Below are 18,073 nucleotides of genomic sequence, written 5' to 3'. Positions count from 1 at the left end.
TTGTAGGATTTACAGGAACTTCATGAATGCACAAGGAACTCGGGGATAACTAACGGACGTCGACGCAATAATGTGGCACCACTCTGAACTAGTGATGTTGCATACCATCGATTTCCTTTCCGATCCAGTAATAAATTGAAATTCAGGCTAGTATTAATACCAATCAGATACAGATATCTAAAAATAGTTATTTTTAAGATGTTACAGTGCTTAGTGCCACTTTTCTCCCTCTGTGTCTGGATAGTCCCTGCCTGCCCCACAGAAGGATTCCATAAGGTGAACTGAACAAGAGTTTTCAGCCTATATTTGAAGATTGTGGGTTGAGTCCCAAACATTTTCTGGAAGATTATTCCAGAGTTGGACTTTATTAAAAAAAAAACTCTTCACCCAGCTAAGGCCTTCTGAATTCTGGGAACAATTAAAAAGCCAGTACTCTGTGACCTGATTAATCATGGTGGCTCATAATAGGAAATAATATGTTGAAGGTATTCTGGAGTGAGCCCATGCAGGGCTTTATACATCAATAACAGAATTTTTTAATTGTGTGGTGATGTACAGTACCTCTTACACATGACCAACTGAGAGTATTGTATATACTTACCTGAACTTACTGATACTCACTAGCCAATGTGTCAAGTGAGAGGGAAAATAGTACTAGCTTCAAAGTTTTTCTTACCTGGTTGAGTCCATCCTCCAAATTAGGAAGGGGGAATTAGAACCTAGAGGGAAGAAAAGCATATTAGCAAACAAACACTGAGGTTCTTGACAAATGTTAAACATATCATAATTGGAACAGTATATTAAATATTGACGATTCATTGTTATTTATGCAGATTATAAAACCTAGGTATCTGTGATATTATTGCTTTTACCTCTGTAGGGAATGGTATATTCCAGGGGAAGGGACTACCTGTATATAAGGGGGGGAGAATACTGCTAGCTAGAGAATGCATCCATAACCTAACAAGTGTAAATTTTATGACTTTGTAGTCAGTATAGTTTTTTCCTCTGCTTATAGAGATTTTTGTTTTTGTTAACTTCCTGTCATGATGCCACGCTCATGTATATATTGTAAATAACCATTTAATTCTGGTGTGTAAATAAAGGTGAAAGGGACCTTCAGTGTTGCTTCTTATTGTGTTGTTCTTATATTGCCCCAGGTCCCTTGCCTGACTCCACCCATAAAGAACACCTCTCTCTATCACACTTTGTGGTGATTGAGGGGTGAGTTTTATCACAAATAGATGTGGAATTTAAGAGGCAGCCAGATATAGAACTGGGCTGATATTTTTTTCTAGTTTTAGCTAGGACCCTGGTTGCAGCACTTTGAAATATTTGAAGGTTACATAATTTTCTGCTCGTGCATCCTCACAGTAGTGCATTACAATAACCTAGTCTTGAAGTAATAAAGGCATGTACTAATGTTTCTGTGTCATGCAGGGATAAGGCATTTCTAATCTTGGCAATGTCTGTGTTGATTGAATGATAATCTGAATCAAATATGACGCCAAGATTTTTTGCTGCTGAACCAAGCTTACCTGGAAAGTCAGCAAGATCATTTATTTCTTGCCACTTTTAGACCCAGAAGCAAGACCTCTGTTTCGTTGCTGTTTAGAAGGAAAAAGTTACACAACATCCAGCCTTTCACAACTTTTACACAGTCCTCTATTTTCTTTAATCTGTGTTTGTCATCGGGCTTGGCTGAAATATACAATTGCCTGTCATCTGCGTAACAGTTGAAGTTAATGTCATGGTTTCTTATAACTATGCCTAACAGTACCAAAATATGTATATTGCTGAAATCCAAATCTTACTTTAGAATAATTGGAATATAAATTGTTTACCTTTACAAACTAATAACAGGTATATGTAGTCTTGATCAGAGGCAAGAAAAACATTTGTTATCTTGACTAGGACTGTCTCAGTGCTGTGATGTGGCCTGAATCCAGAATTTTTCATATATATGATTCTTATGCAGATATGAACTAAGTTGTTGGGCCACAGCTTTTCTAAATTATTACATATAAATGATAGGTTAGAAATAGGCCTGTAATTAGACAATACGCTAGCATCAAGAATTGGTTTCTTGATAAGAGGTTTGATATAGCTGGTAGTACTTCTAATTTTAGTCATTTTGAGAGAATTGCATCGTGTGCAAGTTGCACAATTTAAGTCTTTCTTCTACAATTACGTTATGTTTTATATCAGCCACATCAGATAACAGCCAGGTTTGATTTAATTTGAATTTGTTGTCTAATATTTTCAATTTTATAATTTAAAAAGTCCATTAAAAACTTTACTGATGAGAGTTGCTGGAATTTGTGGTTCAGTGCCTGCCTGATATTTTAATTCTGAAATTAATTTGTTAGGATTATATTTATTATTGTAGATCGGTAAGGCCAGATATGCTGAGTGAGTTTTAGTGAGGGCATTTCTGTACTCTATAACGCTGTCCTTCTAGGCAAGTGGAACACTTCCAGCCTGATTGATCACCATTTCTGTTCTAATTTCCATACTGTTTGTTTTAAGGTAGGGGTTTTATCATTGTGTCATGGGCCAAGCTTTTTTTGTCTTATACAATTTCTTTTAAGTGGTGCCACAGTTTGTAAAGTAAATCGACAGGTATTTTCTAAGTAGTCAGTTGGTACATCTAGCTCCATTTGGTCTGATGGAGTGGGAACTGGCGTTGGTAATTCTGGGAGGTTTTCTATCATTTTTAGGGCATTAGATGGTTTTATTGAACATTGTGTATAGGTATTATTGAACGCTTTGTAGAGGCTTTGCAGAGTTATAGAAAATATATAAAGTAAAATATATTTACCTTTATAGTAACATGTTTCCAAAAGAGTATTTACATTTTTGAGGGAGCATGCTAGGACACCATCATTTTTCATATTTTCTTTTTATTTAGGATAACAATCCCAAGGATTCTTACCCAAGAGGAGAATAAAATAATTGTTGAAGTGATGGTGTATGACTTTTCTCAGGCAATACCACAGAAACTTGTGAACATGGCAATGTCATCGAGGGGGCAGTGGTGATAGAATGTTTTTCATTTCACCACATTCTTCATTATGCTTTTTGGACTGTTGTATGCACTGAACTTGGAATATCCAGATGGACTAAAATAAACATTTGACGCAAAACATTTTTTGTTGGACTACGAGACAAATGCACCAACAGAAATCAGTCCGTATAGAAAAAAAACTCTTTGAGCCCTAGATGGTATGTCACTTGTTTGAAAGTGTTCCTGTTAAGGTTTTGACCATTTTACTCAGATTTGTGATTGTGACCTCCCTCTTCAAGAATTCAGTCTCTATTTTAGAGACTTGGTGTTTTGCTGGGTTGGTAACTTCACTACTTAAATTCTGAACTTTCAAAAACAATGCAGGTAGATTATCTGGTTTTATTGCTTGCACCACTCTAAACCCTTGTATTAGTGGTAAATTCAGCAATAGTTAGGCAATTTTTTTGTTAAGTTTTCAATCCATTTTTGGATATCAGTGCCAACATTAAAGGTTTTTTTAACTGATTGAAATTAGTTCAGATTTGGTCTTCGGCAAAAACCACCAGTTTGGAATCAGGAAATTCAGCCATTTAAAATGTAAGTAGAGTGTCTGGTTTGGTTTACAGTGGTGCAACCAAAATGTATATTGGTTGTACAAACCGGATTCCAAAAAAGTTGGGACACTAAACAAATTGTGAATAAAAACTGAATGCAATGATGTGGAGGTGTCAACATCTAATATTATATTCAGAATAGAACACAAATCACAGATCAAAAGTTTAAACTGAGGGAATGTATCATTTTAAGGGGAAAATATGTTGTTTCAAAATTTCATGGCATCAACAAATCCCAAAAAAGTTGGGAAAGGCCATTTTTTACCACTGTGTGGCATCCCCCCTTCTTCTTACAACACTCAACAGACATCTGGGGACAGAGGAGACCAGTTTCTCAAGTTTAGAAATAGGAATGATCTCCCATTCATGTCTAATACAGGCCTCTAACTGTTCAATCATCTTGGGCCTTCTTTGTCGCTCCTTCTTCTTTATGATGTGCCAAATGTTCTCTATAGGTGAAAGATCTGGACTGCAGGCTGGCCATTTCAGTACCTGGATCCTTCTCCTACGTAGCCATGATGTTGTGATTGCTGCAGAATGTGGTCTGGCATTATCTTGTTGAAAAATGCAGGGTCTTCCCTGAAAGAGATGATGTCTAGATGGGAGCATATGTTGTTCTAGAACCTGAACATAGTTCTCTGCATTAATGGTGCCTTTCCAGACATGCAAGCTGCCCATGCCACAAGCACTCATGCAACCCCATACCATCAGTGATGCAGGCTTCTGAACGGAGCGTTGATAAAAACTTGGGTTATCCTTGTCCTCTCTGGTCCGGATGACATGGCGTCCCAGTATTTTATAAAGAACTTCAAATCGTGACTCATCTGACCACAGAACAGTCTTCCATTTTGCCACACCACATTTTAAAAGACCCCTGGCTCAGTGCAAACGTCTGAGCTTGTTGAGCTTGCTTAGAAATGGCTTCCCTTTTGCACTGTAGAGTTTCAGCTGGCAATGGCGCATGGCACGGTGGATTGTGTTCACTGACAATGCTTTCTGGAAGTGCCCATTCTGTTATTTGCTTGATAGTGGCATTCCTGTTTGAGGTGCAGTGACGTTTAAGGACCCGGAGATCACGAGCATCCAGTAGAGTTTTACGGCCTTGACCCTTACAAACAGCAATTGTTCCAGATTCTCTGAATCTTTTGATGATGTTATGCACGGTTGATGATGATAACTTAAAAGTATTTGCTATTTCACGCTGGGTAACACCATTCTGGTAATGCTGCACTATCTTTCTGCGCAACAATGGTGGAATTGGTGATCCTCTTACCATCTTGGCTTCAGAGAGACACTGACACTCTGAGAAGCTCCTTTTATACACAATCATGTTGTCAATTGACCTAATTAGTGTTAATTGGTCTTCCAGCTATTCGTTATATGCTCAATTTCCTTTTTCCAGCCACTTATTGCTACTTGTCCCAACTTTTTTGGGATTTGTTGACACTGTGAAATTTTGAATCAACATATTTTTCCTTTAAAATGTTACATTTACTCTTAAACTATTGATCTGTCATCTATGTTCTATTACAAATAAAATATTGACAATTGCCATCTCCACATCATTGCATTCAGGTTTTATTCACAATTTGTTTAGTGTCCCAAATTTTGGGGAATTCGGTTTGTAAATTCAGAAATAATTTATTATTTATTCATTTTCTTTTCAAGCTGTTGGATATCGGTATTAACAAATGTTCAGATGTGGACTAAATTTATAGTAATTCTATATAATAGTTTGTATTTATGTTTTACTAGTCTAAACTAAACTAATAATTTGCAGTGTCCTCTTGATAGTAGAATTAAAGTATTGTTGATAGAAAGAGGTTTTGGGAGGGTTGTTCTTAGAATTATAGTTGTCACAATTTAATTGTGCTGTACAGCTGGTGTGAAGTGTAAAGAAATAAGACATTAGTTTTTTTTAAAACACAAGCTTAGATTTATCAATCTCACAGCCTAAGCAAATGCAAATATATATATATATATATATATATATATATATATATATATATATATATATATATATATATATGTCACATCGTAACTCTGTTTGTCAATTTCCACTGTGTTTTTCTTAATGACCCTTATGGCAAGGAGATGGCAGACCATTGTTGGCCAACTGAGGGCAAAGTTGGAGGTCCACTAGTGTTTTACACAGCAGGTTTTTGGAGGATCACTTGTGATTAAACAGAATTTTAGACATAATGCCACATTTTAGCACTTTTCCATTCATAGTCCAATTTACATTTTCCTTCATTAGGTTCTTTTGTTATCCTTTATAAATAAGATTAGTAAATAATTTTAATCCAGCACAGTGTCAACATTTTTAGCATTTAATAATTTTATATCAGGTTTTTACTCATTATTATATCTCTTGTAGTTGTTGGTAATATTTGTATTTGTTTGTTTTCCAGAATAAAAGTCTCTGTGAATGTAAAATCTGTTTGAGGGCATTATAAATGAGTTATATCCTGTACAGGACAGTAATCTGAGTGGTCCGATGGTGGACCAGCAGTGGTCTACAGTCAGTGGTGTACCAGCATTTTTATGCCAGTGGAATGATATATGCTTGCTGTCTGGGTATATACATTACCTCAAATGATTGAAGTATCAAAAGTATTGATATTTTGATTTGAGAATCAGTTTTAGAGCATGAAAATCTGATATTGGATGTATTGATCCGCACATCGCTGCTCTGGACCTGGTGTGCACTGTCTGTATTCTGGGATAAATTTGTCCCAGGCATAACCAGTTTTCGGGATCATGTTCTCGCTGTGAAAATGTAACCGCTTTTGTTTTTATGCAGATTATTCAAGGTAAGTCTTCTAATTAGCTTCCACAGAACAGCACACTTGCATTCACACAATTGTGTGAATAAAGCTAGATCCTCAGGATGTCCACTGCGTTTGTTGACTGTTCTAGATTCAAGTCAGTAAAGTCACTTTGCACTGCAAGTTTTAGCCTTCTTAAAATATTAATCTATATTTTATGTTTTAGGCCAGTTTGGACAGTACAAAAAAAAGAAAGAATCAGAGCAGTTTAATATGGCGGAAGAAATTTTATGTAAATAACACTAGTTAACTAGCTTGTTGCTACGTCATAGTGACAAACTCTGCTACACCGCAGAGCCGGGATCAGCTTCAGCTCATTAATTATGTCACACTGCACGCTATCACTGAGTAAACTACCCAAACCGCTAATCTGCTAAGTAAACTATTCTAGATAAACTTACTTGAAGCCTAGTGTGCTCAAGCTGCAACTATTTTAAATATCTGTATGTTCCCTATGCAGTGCACTATTTAACTGAAAAGGTAACAGCTTCAACATCCAAACTGTACATTTTTTCCACCTAATATAACACTATCAATATTCAACAAATTTTACATAGTTTATGTTCGGTTGTAAAACCCATAGTCTTGCAGTCTTGAAGAGCATGTTCTCAGGTACCCAGAGAATAATTTTTATACAATTTTACTGTAGGAATTTGGAGAAAGATCATTTCAAACTTATAAATATGCTGTTTAATTTACAAATATTGCAAAATTGTGAGAGCTATTAAAGGGTTAAATCAAATTGTTACCAAATCACTTCACTGAAGCCTTGAAGAACATGTCCCAAGGTACCCAGAGAATAATTGTTGTACATTTTTACTGTAGAAATTTGGAGTAATAGCATTACAAACTTCATAAGAATAACAACACAATTCCAGAAATTGCAGAATGCTGAAGGCCATAAAATGGTTAAATCAAACTGTTACCAGACAACTCCACTGCAGTCTTGAAGAGCATGTTTTCAGGTACCGAGAGAATAATTTTTATACATTTTTACTGTAGGAATTTGGAGTAATAGCATTACAAACTTCATAAGAATAACAACACAATTCCACAAATTGCAGAATGCTGAAGGCCATAAAATGGTTAAATCAAACTGTTACCAAACCATTCCACTGCAACCTTGAAGGACATCTTTTCAGGTACCCAGAGAATAATTTTCATACATTTTTACTGTAGGAATATGGAGTAATATTATTTCAAATCTCATAAAGCTTAGGCGAGAGAAGGAGGCCGCATCACCATCACTGGATTTAATGATTACAGACCTGTCGCCCTGACATCTGTGGTCATGAAGGTCTTTGAACGCCTGGTCTTAGCCCACCTAAAGACCATTACAGACCCCCTGCTGGACCCCCTGCAGTTTGCATACAGAGCAAACAGATCTGTTGATGATGTGGTCAACCTAACTCTCCACTTCATCCTTCAGCATCTAGACAGCTCTGGAACCTACGCTCGGGTTCTGTTTGTTGACTTTAGCTCGGCTTTCAACACCGTTGTGCCGCAGCTACTTCAAAGCAAACTGTCCCAGCTGTCAGTGCCAGACTCCATGTGTCAGTGGATTGCAAACTTCCTCACAGACAGAAGACAGTATGTGCGGCTTGGGAAACACACCTCAGACCTTCGAACACTCAGTACTGGAGTTCCACAAGGGTGTGTTCTTTCACCCCTTCTCTTCAGCCTTTACACCAACGACTGTGTCTCCAAGGAACCAGCTGTAAAGCTCCTGAAGTTTGCAGATGATTCCACTCTGGTGGGCCTCATAGCCAATAGTGATGAGTCTGCTTACAGAAAGGAGGTTGGTAAGCTGGTGTCCTGGTGCAGTGACAACCACTTGCTGCTGAAAACAGACAAGACTGTAGAGATGGTGGTGGATTTCCGACGCAACCCACCCCCTGTATCCCCCCTCTACATCAAGGGCACCGCAGTTTCCACTGTAGAGTCACTCAAGTTCCTGGGCACCACCATATCCAGGGACCTGAAGTGGGAGAGGAACACCGTCTCCATCACCAAGAAAGCTCAGCAGAGAATGTTCTTCTTGAGACAGCTCAAGAAATTTGACCTGCCACAGACCCTGATGATCCAGTTCTACACAGCGATCATCGAGTCCATCATCACCTCATCCATAACCACCTGGTTTGGTTCCTCTACCTCACAAGAAAGAGCCAGGCTCCAGCGCATCATCAGATCAGCAGAGAAGATCATTGGATGTAACCTGCCAACGCTTCAGGAGATCCACACCAGCAGGGTGAGGAAACGCGCTCGCAAAATTATGCTTGACCCCTCACATCCTGGACATCACCTCTTCCAGACTCTCCCTTCTGGTAGAAGACTAAGGATAATCAAAACCAGCACAACACGACATGCTAACAGCTTCTTTCCCAGAGCTGTAGCTCTCCTCAACCACAGTGAACACCTCTGAGTCTCCAAACCACTGAACTAAACTGACTGGACATAACTGCACTGAACAGGACACTTTACTCACTTGCACTATGCTATTTTGCACAGCTGTACAGAAGTTCTATTTCTGTAACTTCTACAACAATATATAATATAACCTACTTTAGGAATATCTGGAAACATTTATATTCATACTCATATCTGTACAGTATAGATTTTATATTTTATGTTGTCTAATTTATGTCTTAACGCTTTTTTTTCTAGTACTTAACTGTATTTTTTTAGTCTATTTATTGTTTATTGTACCTCTTTTAGAGTTTTTGTTAACAATCTGTGTACGTGTTACATGTCATACATGTGTTGCTGTCACCAAGACAAATTCCTAGTATGTTTAACATACCTGGCGAAATAAAGAGATTCTGATAAAAATGATGCTTAATTTACATATGTGGCCAATTCTGAGTGCTATTAAAGGGTTAAATCAAACTGTTACCAAACCACTCCACTGCAGCCTTAAAGAATATGTTCTCGGGTACTCAGAGAATAATTTTTATACATTTTTACTGTAGGAATTTGGAGTAATATCATTTCAAACTTATAAATATGCTGTTTAATTTACAAATATTGCAAAATTGTGAGAGCTATTAAAGGGTTAAATCAAATTGTTACCAAATCACTTCACTGAAGCCTTGAAGAACATGTCCCAAGGTACCCAGAGAATAATTGTCATACATTTTTACTGTAGGAATTTGGAGTAATATTATTTCAAATCTCATAAAAATGATGTTTAATTTACATATATGGCAAAATTGTGAGTCCTGTTAAAGGGTTAAATCAAACTGTTACCAAACCATTCCACTGCAGCCTTGAAGAACATGTTTCAAGGTACCCAGAGAATAATTGTTGTACATTTTTACTGTAGGAATATGGAGTAATATTATTTTAAGTTTCATAAAAATGTTGTTTAATTTGCATATATGGCAAAATTGTGAGTCCTATTAAAGGGTTAAATCAAACCGTTACCAGACCACTCTACTGCAGCCTTAAAGAATATGTTCTCAGGTACTCAGAGAATAATTTTTATACATTTTTACTGTAGGAATTTGGAGTAAAAGCATTTCAAATTTCAGTAAAAATAGTTACATTTGCAAATATTGCAAAATTCTGAGAGCTATTAAAGGGTTAAATCAAACTGCTACCAAACCACTCCACTGCAGCCTTAAAGAATATGTTCTAGAGTACCCAGATTATAATGTTCATACATTTTTACTATAAGAATGTGGAGTAATAGCATTACAAACTTCATTAGAATAACAACACAATTCCACAAACTGTTGCCAGACCACTCCACTGCAGCCTTAAAGAACATGTTCTAGAGTACCCAGGGTACAATTGTCATACATTTTTACTGTAGTTATTTGGAGTAATAGCATTTCAAAATTCAGTGAAAATTGTTTAATTTGCAAATATTGCAAAATTCTGAGCTATTAAAGGGTTAAATCAAACTGTTACCAAACCACTCCATGGCAGCCTTGAAGAACATGTTCTAGAGTACCCAGGGTACAATCGTCATACATTTTTACTGTAGGAATTTGGAGTAATAGCATTGCAAATTCAGTAAAACTTTTTTAATTTGCACATATTGCAATATAGGCGACACGGTGGCGCAGCAGGTAGTGTCGCAGTCACACAGCTCCAGGGGCCTGGAGGTTGTGGGTTCGATTCCCACTCCGGGTGACTGTCTGTGAGGAGTTGGTGTGTTCTCCCCGTGTCCGCGTGGGTTTCCGGGTGCTCCGGTTTCCTCCCACAGTCCAAAAACACACGTTACAGGTGGATTGGCGACTCGAAAGTGTCCGTAGGTGTAAATGTGTGTGTGTCTGTGTTGCCCTGTGAAGGACTGGAGTCCCCTCCAGGGTGTATTCCCGCCTTGCGCCCAATGATTCCAGGTAGGCTCTGGACCCCCCGCGACCCTAAATTGGATAAGCGGTTACAGATAATGGATGGATGGATGGATATTGCAATATTGTGAATGCTATTAAAGGGTTAAATCGAACTGTTACCAGACTACTCCACTGCAGCCTTGAAGAACATGTTCTAGAGTACCCAGATTATACTTTTCATACATATTTACAGTAGGAATTTGGAGTAATATTATTTTAATTCTCATAAAAAATGATGTTTGATTTACATATATTGCATTTTTGAGTGCTATTAAAGCGTTAAATCATACTGTTACCAGACTATTCCAATGCAGCCTTGAAGAACATGTTCTAGAGTACCCAGAGAATAATTTTTACTGTAGGAATTTGGAGTAATAGCATTGCAAAATTCACTAAAATATTATGTTTAATTTGCACATATTGCAAAATTGAGTGCTAATAATGAGTTAAATCAAAATGTTATAATTTAATTTTATGAATCGTAATGTTTAAGACCATAAAAAGTTTTTAGTACTAGGTACTAATTACCAGGGATATGTACTGCATTTACAAAGAACATGGTCTCAGGTAAGTATATGTTTTGTTTTGGGGTTTTTTTGTGTGTGTTCGGAATAGTAATATTTAAAATTTCCCTAAAAATTATGGTTAAATACAATTGCAGTGTTACCAGGGAGCCAAGTGCAGTCTTTAAAACCTTTTTTCTTAGGTACAATGTGCATACGATTTCATTATCGTTTAGTGGGTAAAAGCAGTTAATGATTATCTCCTGCTAGTAATTCATATTTCCTGAAAATGACAGTTATAATAGAATTTTAAAAATGTTTAAAAATGTTAAATTCAAAAAATGCTAGAGATCATGTCTGTAGTCTTGAAAACAATAAGACAATAACTTTCAAACTTCAAAAACTCTTTTCAAGACTACAGACATGATCTCTAGCATATTTTGAATTTAACATTTTTAAACATTTTTAAAATTCTATTATAACTGTCATATTCAGGCTTTTTGGATGTCTTCTAGGATTTACGACTGTGTTTTGCCTGTGTTTACCCCTTGTGTGTTCTCGACTATTCTCTTGGACTTCCCGAGACTTAGAGAAGCGCAACTGAGAAAAGTATGAATAAAAGCGAAAATGGATTCTTCAAGAATATTAAACTCATAGACGATTATATACATAAATATTCTCTTTACAAACCTGTTTTTATAACTCTCAATATAAATGACAGTTTTCTCAATTTTTGGTTCTCAAAACTTTAGAACCTATTTTGATGCAATATCCCCTGCTCAAAATCATCAGGAGCCACATAGCTGTTTGCCACTTTTGTAAACATGATGAGTGAGTGAGTAAAAGCGAGAGAGAGTGAGAGAGGTGTTTGTTTGTGAGAGAGAGACTTACTTTACTGTGTAAAAGTTTGTCTGTTTATTAGTAAAGGTTACTGTATAAAAGTTTATTGTCTGTTTATTAGTGAATGTTTTTTGTGTAAATATTCATGGTCTGTCAATTAGTAAATGTTAATCTGTAAAAGTACATGGTCTGTCCAACAATAGTTTACGTTAATTTTACTGTGACAAAGGTCCAAATTTGTCAATATGCATTTCTTGTTCTGTGACATGATTTTAGCAGCCTGCTTGTTTATATTTTGACACAGTGTTTGTTCAGTTTGTACAGGGAAGTAAAGTTTGAACATGTCAAGGGGTGTATATGTAGAACTGGAACTGAGCTGTAGCCCTGGTGTCCGAGCTGGTCAAAGCCTGGAGACAAGGGGACTTGTGTCTAGGTCTTTTTCTGCTTTCCAAGACAGTATGATGTTCTCATGAAGCTGTTTTTTTACAATGTAAAGTAAAAATTACTAAGGGACACGTTATGATATTTTACAATGTGAAGTAAACATTACTAAGGGACAGAATTTTGTCAAGGTTTATGGCTACTGTATCACATCAGTTTTCCTGCATTGTGCACTTATCCAAACACTAATCCGCCATTAAGGGGAAATGGTTTTGTAAAATACCCATCTTCAAATGGATAAAATTTGTTTTCGTATTCCTCTTCGTCTTATGAACAAAACCCCTCTGTCTCTGAAGCGCCGTTCTATTCCATTAGTTTCTGCACATTCAGAGAGAGTCGACCGGCAAAAAAACACAAACAAAAACATAGTGAGACCATGAATCAAAATCCTAAAAATGTCAAGAGCCAATGTCATTTGCCAAGCAATGTCACATCATCATCACTGTCACCTGATGTACCAGCAACAACAAAAAAAGCTACAGTGCAAGCAAACTAGCACTGCTAGCAAACGTTTGTGAGAGCAAAACGTGAAGCAGATGATGAATTTCCTTAAGCCACAACATGCAATGGGAAAGCAAGAAAATTATGAATGAGGCATTTCTCAAAGTAAGCTCATACCAATCACTGAAAAGATGAGAGGGTTAAATGTGTCATTGTTGCAGAGCAATTGTGCAGGTTTTATTTTTTCTCTAAGGAAGCTGTTTTATAATTTATTAGCAAATATGTTAACAATATTTTTTAAGCACAATCACATCATTTTAGTTTTTCTCTATTCTAGTGGAGATCAGAAGAGTATGTGTCAATATCCTCTGGGGGGGTGGGGGGGGTGGGGTGGGTGGTATCATTAGGATTAGGATTTTTTTCATTTAGTAAGATTACAGCAAATGGCAGTATAATTTACATGGCCATACTCTTGATTTACAGTTTTACAGCATGTTCCTTGATGAATCACATATTAACCCTGTATGAAAGCTCACAACTTTAGGGGACACAAATACTGTGAAGTAATAATGAAGTAACACCATTCCTTTTAATTTGTAATGAAGTGTCAGTAGTTAGTGTTAGTTCCCAGTGACCCTTAATGTACTACTTAGGAATTCTGCATGACATTTTCCCACGTTACAATAGTGGGCACATTCATTCATTCAGTATCTGTAACCGCTTATCCAGTTCAGGGTAGTGGTGGGTCCAGAACACAACTGGAATCACTGGGCGCAAGGCAGGAACAGACCCTGGAGGGGGCGCCAGTCCTTCACAGGGCAATACACACACATTCGCTCACACACTCACACCTACGAACACATTTGAGTCGCCAATCCACCTACCAACGCGTGTTTTTGGACCGTGGGAGAAAACCGGAGCACCCGGAGCAAACCCACGCGGACACGGGGAGAACACACCAAACTCCTCACAGACAGCAGGACTCCAGGTCCCTAGAGCTGTGTGACTGCGACATTATTTGCTGCACCACCGTGCCGCCCATAGTGGGCACAAATACTCTTAATTAGTAATGAAAGTTTTATTAATAACTTATTACTACTATTAATCAGTCATGATTATTCAATCGTTCTAAGTAAGTGATCAGCCCAAAGCTCTCCCAAAATAAATATCTCCCATTTTATTTAACCTGAAGGTTCACTGTTCATAGCAACTTCGCACATGAATTATTATTTCTCAGATTTGTAGCCCGACCATGTTCCATTGAATTAAATAATTCATACCTGTGATTAAATAACCCTAATGTAGTTTAGACAGAAGATTTGGGAATCATCTGATTTTGTAATCAATTTTGTAATCTTAGGCTACTGGTTCTAATATATTTGCAATTCGTTTAGGTTAAGTTTTGAAAATGTACACAAAATTAAAATGTAATACTACAATCTTTACATTAATAAATATATACTATAATTCTTAAAATCAAACCATAAATTAGTTTCTGTATTTGCTTAATAATTTGTCCATGTTAAATTCCTATAGAATTTCATTGTTATTTTTTTTATGTAGTCATGATTTGTCCACATATATTTACTATATAATTTCATGATGTATATGTCCATGTATAGTTACACTATCAGTATATAATTTGTCCACATATTGTTACAACATTGGTTTATAATTTGTCCATGTATAGTTAAGGAATTGTTGTAAAACAAAAAATTTATTATTTCAGTAATAAATAAAATAGTATATTATTAACTACTATAGGAACACGATTCCGTCTTATGTCTGTTCATTAGTAGTAATGCATAACAACGTATTTGTTACCAGTAGTTACTGTATTTGTTCATGAGTTGTTCTTGTATAGGGACTAGGTTATTAAGGACCCTTATTGTAAATTGTTACCCATTTTCTGTTAACACTTTTGAAGGTTGTGGTGGATCCAGAGCCTTTCTGGAATCATTGGGCACAACTTGAAAACACCCTGGACACACACCAAGTCACTCATACACTTATGGACAATTTGACAAAGCCAGTTTATCTACCAAAATGTTAGGGAATATGGGAGGAAGCCCTTACACATTGTTTAAAGCCCCAAACTCTGCACATAAAATGCCTAGATGCATACTAGCTCCACATGGCCCTGGAGCTGTTTTGAAGGAACACAACCTGCTGCACCACTGTGTTGCTCATCTCAACTCATGGTATTTGACTTGACTCTGGACAGTAAGTCTTGTGTTTTGGACTTGCTTGTACTTGCATATGATTGTTCGGACTGATCATCTTGGAAATGTTTGGAAACGTTTGGAGATGTCTCCTGACTGGAAGACTATTATATTCTTTCTCAAATGAGACCTTTTTATGTAGGCACTCACTGATAATCAACTAGCTTTATTTAGTCATAATCATTAACAGTCAATAGACAATAATCATGTTGTCATATGACCAAATTTAAAAACATTTTGTGACTCATTAAAACAATAATCTAAGTAAGGATATCATTATTTTGACACTAGATTTACAGACATGGATTAGTGTTTGCAGTTAATTATGCACTTACCACTGTAGAATGTGTTGTGTATAGAATATTTATGCTATTATTGCTATGGATATATTTTAAAATAAAAGTGTAAATTAACAACATATAAAGCTGCCTAACCCATGAGTTTTTAACTGTCTTAATGACACAACTTACTCAATACAGATTTTGAAAATAGTTTAATGTATTCAACAACAAATCTACCTGTATAAAACATAGATGGAAAATGCACATGTACTGTCAGTCATGAATAATGATTTTTGTTGATTGTACATGTACACATAGATATTAGTCACGTAGAACAGCTCCCTCTGCTGTACATGATGTGAACAAGCATAGCAGTTAAGAGTGCAGACGAAGAGCCATAATCAGACATTTTTAAGCCATAAAATAACACTTCGTTTAAAGGGGAAACTTTAGCATTTTAAAATTTTCAGTTTCATTAATTGTCATTATAGATTCACTGACTGGACTGCAAAAAGAGCAATCTGACAGCACAGACAAGTAAGGCAAAACGAATTATTTTCTTTCTTTTTTTTGGACTATTTCTGAAGTTGGAAAGACATGCACAGTTTTGGTTGGATCAATGACAGACATTACACACTATTTCAGATCTATAGAATAAAATCCATTTTCAAAAGTGGAATTATCAGTATGTATGAAAACCAGGACTATGAAAATCAGTTTCTTTTTTTTGTTTGTTTGTTTCTTTTTTTTTTTTTTTACATAAAAACATATAAAAGTTCAATTATATATATATATAGAGAATTCCATATCTATAAAAAACAGATTTACAGCACTTGAAATAATACGCATTTGGTCTTTTAGAAAATTTTACAGGTCAAACCAGGGCACTGGAAGCACTTGGGGCAAGTTTTACAGACAGACATTAATCCAGAATTTAGCTGGTTTTTCAATAATGCATCGCCATACTGAATGACTACATGTACTGTACAACTGATTGGCTCATGACAATTTGATCATAAATATTTTCAGACTTTAACTCTACATGTGTGATGGACCTTAGCCATAGAAACTAGGGCCAAGCAACTTTTCACAAAAAAAGCATATACCATCACTGATTAGAAAAGAAGCCCCACCTTTCTTCACCTTAGGGCAACGGAGCACTAAAACATTAGTATAAAACACCTATGATTAGCATATTCCTCTTGTGCCTTGAACAGGCACATTAATTGTGTTGTTCATGCTGTTTCTTGTGGAGTTCTTGTTAGATTTGAGTGGTTGAAGATCAGGTAGATTGGAATGGAGTCTGAGGGGTACAGACGTTAGTGGGCCTGTGGTACAGTGCAGCCTGGCTGGAGGCTATAGACTTTGGCCTCTATTTTGTATCTGCTAAAGGCAGGAGAGAGTTTGCTGAGTTTGAGGGGTGAAGACAGAGAGTTTGGGTGCTTTCTGCTGGGGGCTGTGTGGAGATTGCTTATTCGTGATGTGGGGGAAGGTGGCGGGCAGTGTAAGGGAGAAGTAGGTTGTAGCAGATGAAGGGCAGGGGAAGAGGGCGAGTCTATAGCACTTCCATCGGAAGAATGGGAGCTGATGCATGGTCCTCCTTGAAGGTAGCGAATGCACTTCTTTTTCCTCCTAGGAACAGTCAAGAGAGTTATCTGTAAATAAAGCGTGGATGTAAAATGTCACAAATGCGTACACTCAGATTTTCATAAAGACAGAAAATCAAAAGAAAACATTTCAGTAAGAAAAATGTACCAATGTTTGTGAAAAGCTGCCTTTTTTCAGTATTTGATACAGTTGCAAATACATTTTCATGATTGTTCTTTTCAGAATCCCCAAGGTTAAAAAAATAATTTTACACTGAAGTAACCTTGCACTATGTTTATACTGAAGAATCAAACATTGGGATAAAATTGTAATAAAGAAAAAAGTCTTTTTTCATCATTCCAAGTGCAGATTAAAATTATTAGCCTCACTGTTTGTATTATCACTGTGGACAATGAATCATTTTTTTGTCACTGTATTTGTAAAGGTGTATTTAAAATCTTTCAAATCTGCAACCTTTTTAACATTAGTAAACCAAAACTATTTTATATATATATATATATATATATATACACACACACACACACACACACACACACACACACACACACACACACACACACACACACGCTGTCTTAATGGACAAGGTCAATATGCTTCATGAAACCCACTAAATTCCAAAGAGTTGTGTCTAACAAATGTAGGGCCCCAGTAGTGAAAGTGAGAAGAGCAGGAAACAAAAAATGCATCAGCTACTACTGCCATTGTTGATGAGTTTAGAATAAATCAAAGTAGCATGAAATCACCGAACAGAGAAACAACAGTTACTTTCGGCCACAGCAGAAATGGGTGGGTCATGCAACAAGTGCTCCCTGAAGTGTGCCATCAAACACATCTCAAGCCAACCGCACTGAGATAACGAGAGAGGAGACATACAAGGGAGGAGATACAGACTTTGTGGGGAGATGTGTAGGTGTGAATGCCATCAAAAGCACTGCAGTTTTGAAAGAG

At 36.6% G+C, this 18,073-nt stretch overlaps 1 protein-coding gene across 5 annotated transcripts in view; it reads right to left on the bottom strand.

Annotated features, from left to right (window-relative positions):
• Positions 1-15,740: 15,740 nt before the first annotated feature.
• tcf7 (transcription factor 7) overlaps positions 15,741-18,073 on the bottom strand; it is a 55,383-nt gene continuing 53,050 nt past the window's right edge. For 2 of the 5 annotated variants that reach the window (XM_066645869.1, XM_066645871.1), the window contains one exon: positions 16,930-17,149. In XM_066645869.1, coding sequence (XP_066501966.1) covers positions 17,073-17,149 — 77 coding nt within the window. In that variant the 3' untranslated portion in view covers positions 16,930-17,072. Of the gene's footprint in view, positions 17,173-18,073 lie in introns of all 5 variants that reach the window. The other 3 variants (XM_066645870.1, XM_066645872.1, XM_066645873.1) reach the window with 2 other exon arrangements.

The sequence above is a fragment of the Hoplias malabaricus genome, chromosome 15 (assembly GCF_029633855.1).
Source record: "Hoplias malabaricus isolate fHopMal1 chromosome 15, fHopMal1.hap1, whole genome shotgun sequence".
NCBI classification, from domain to species: domain Eukaryota; kingdom Metazoa; phylum Chordata; class Actinopteri; order Characiformes; family Erythrinidae; genus Hoplias; species Hoplias malabaricus.
Note: the sequence above shows the minus strand (reverse complement) of the source record. Positions and strands in the feature narration are given on the sequence as shown.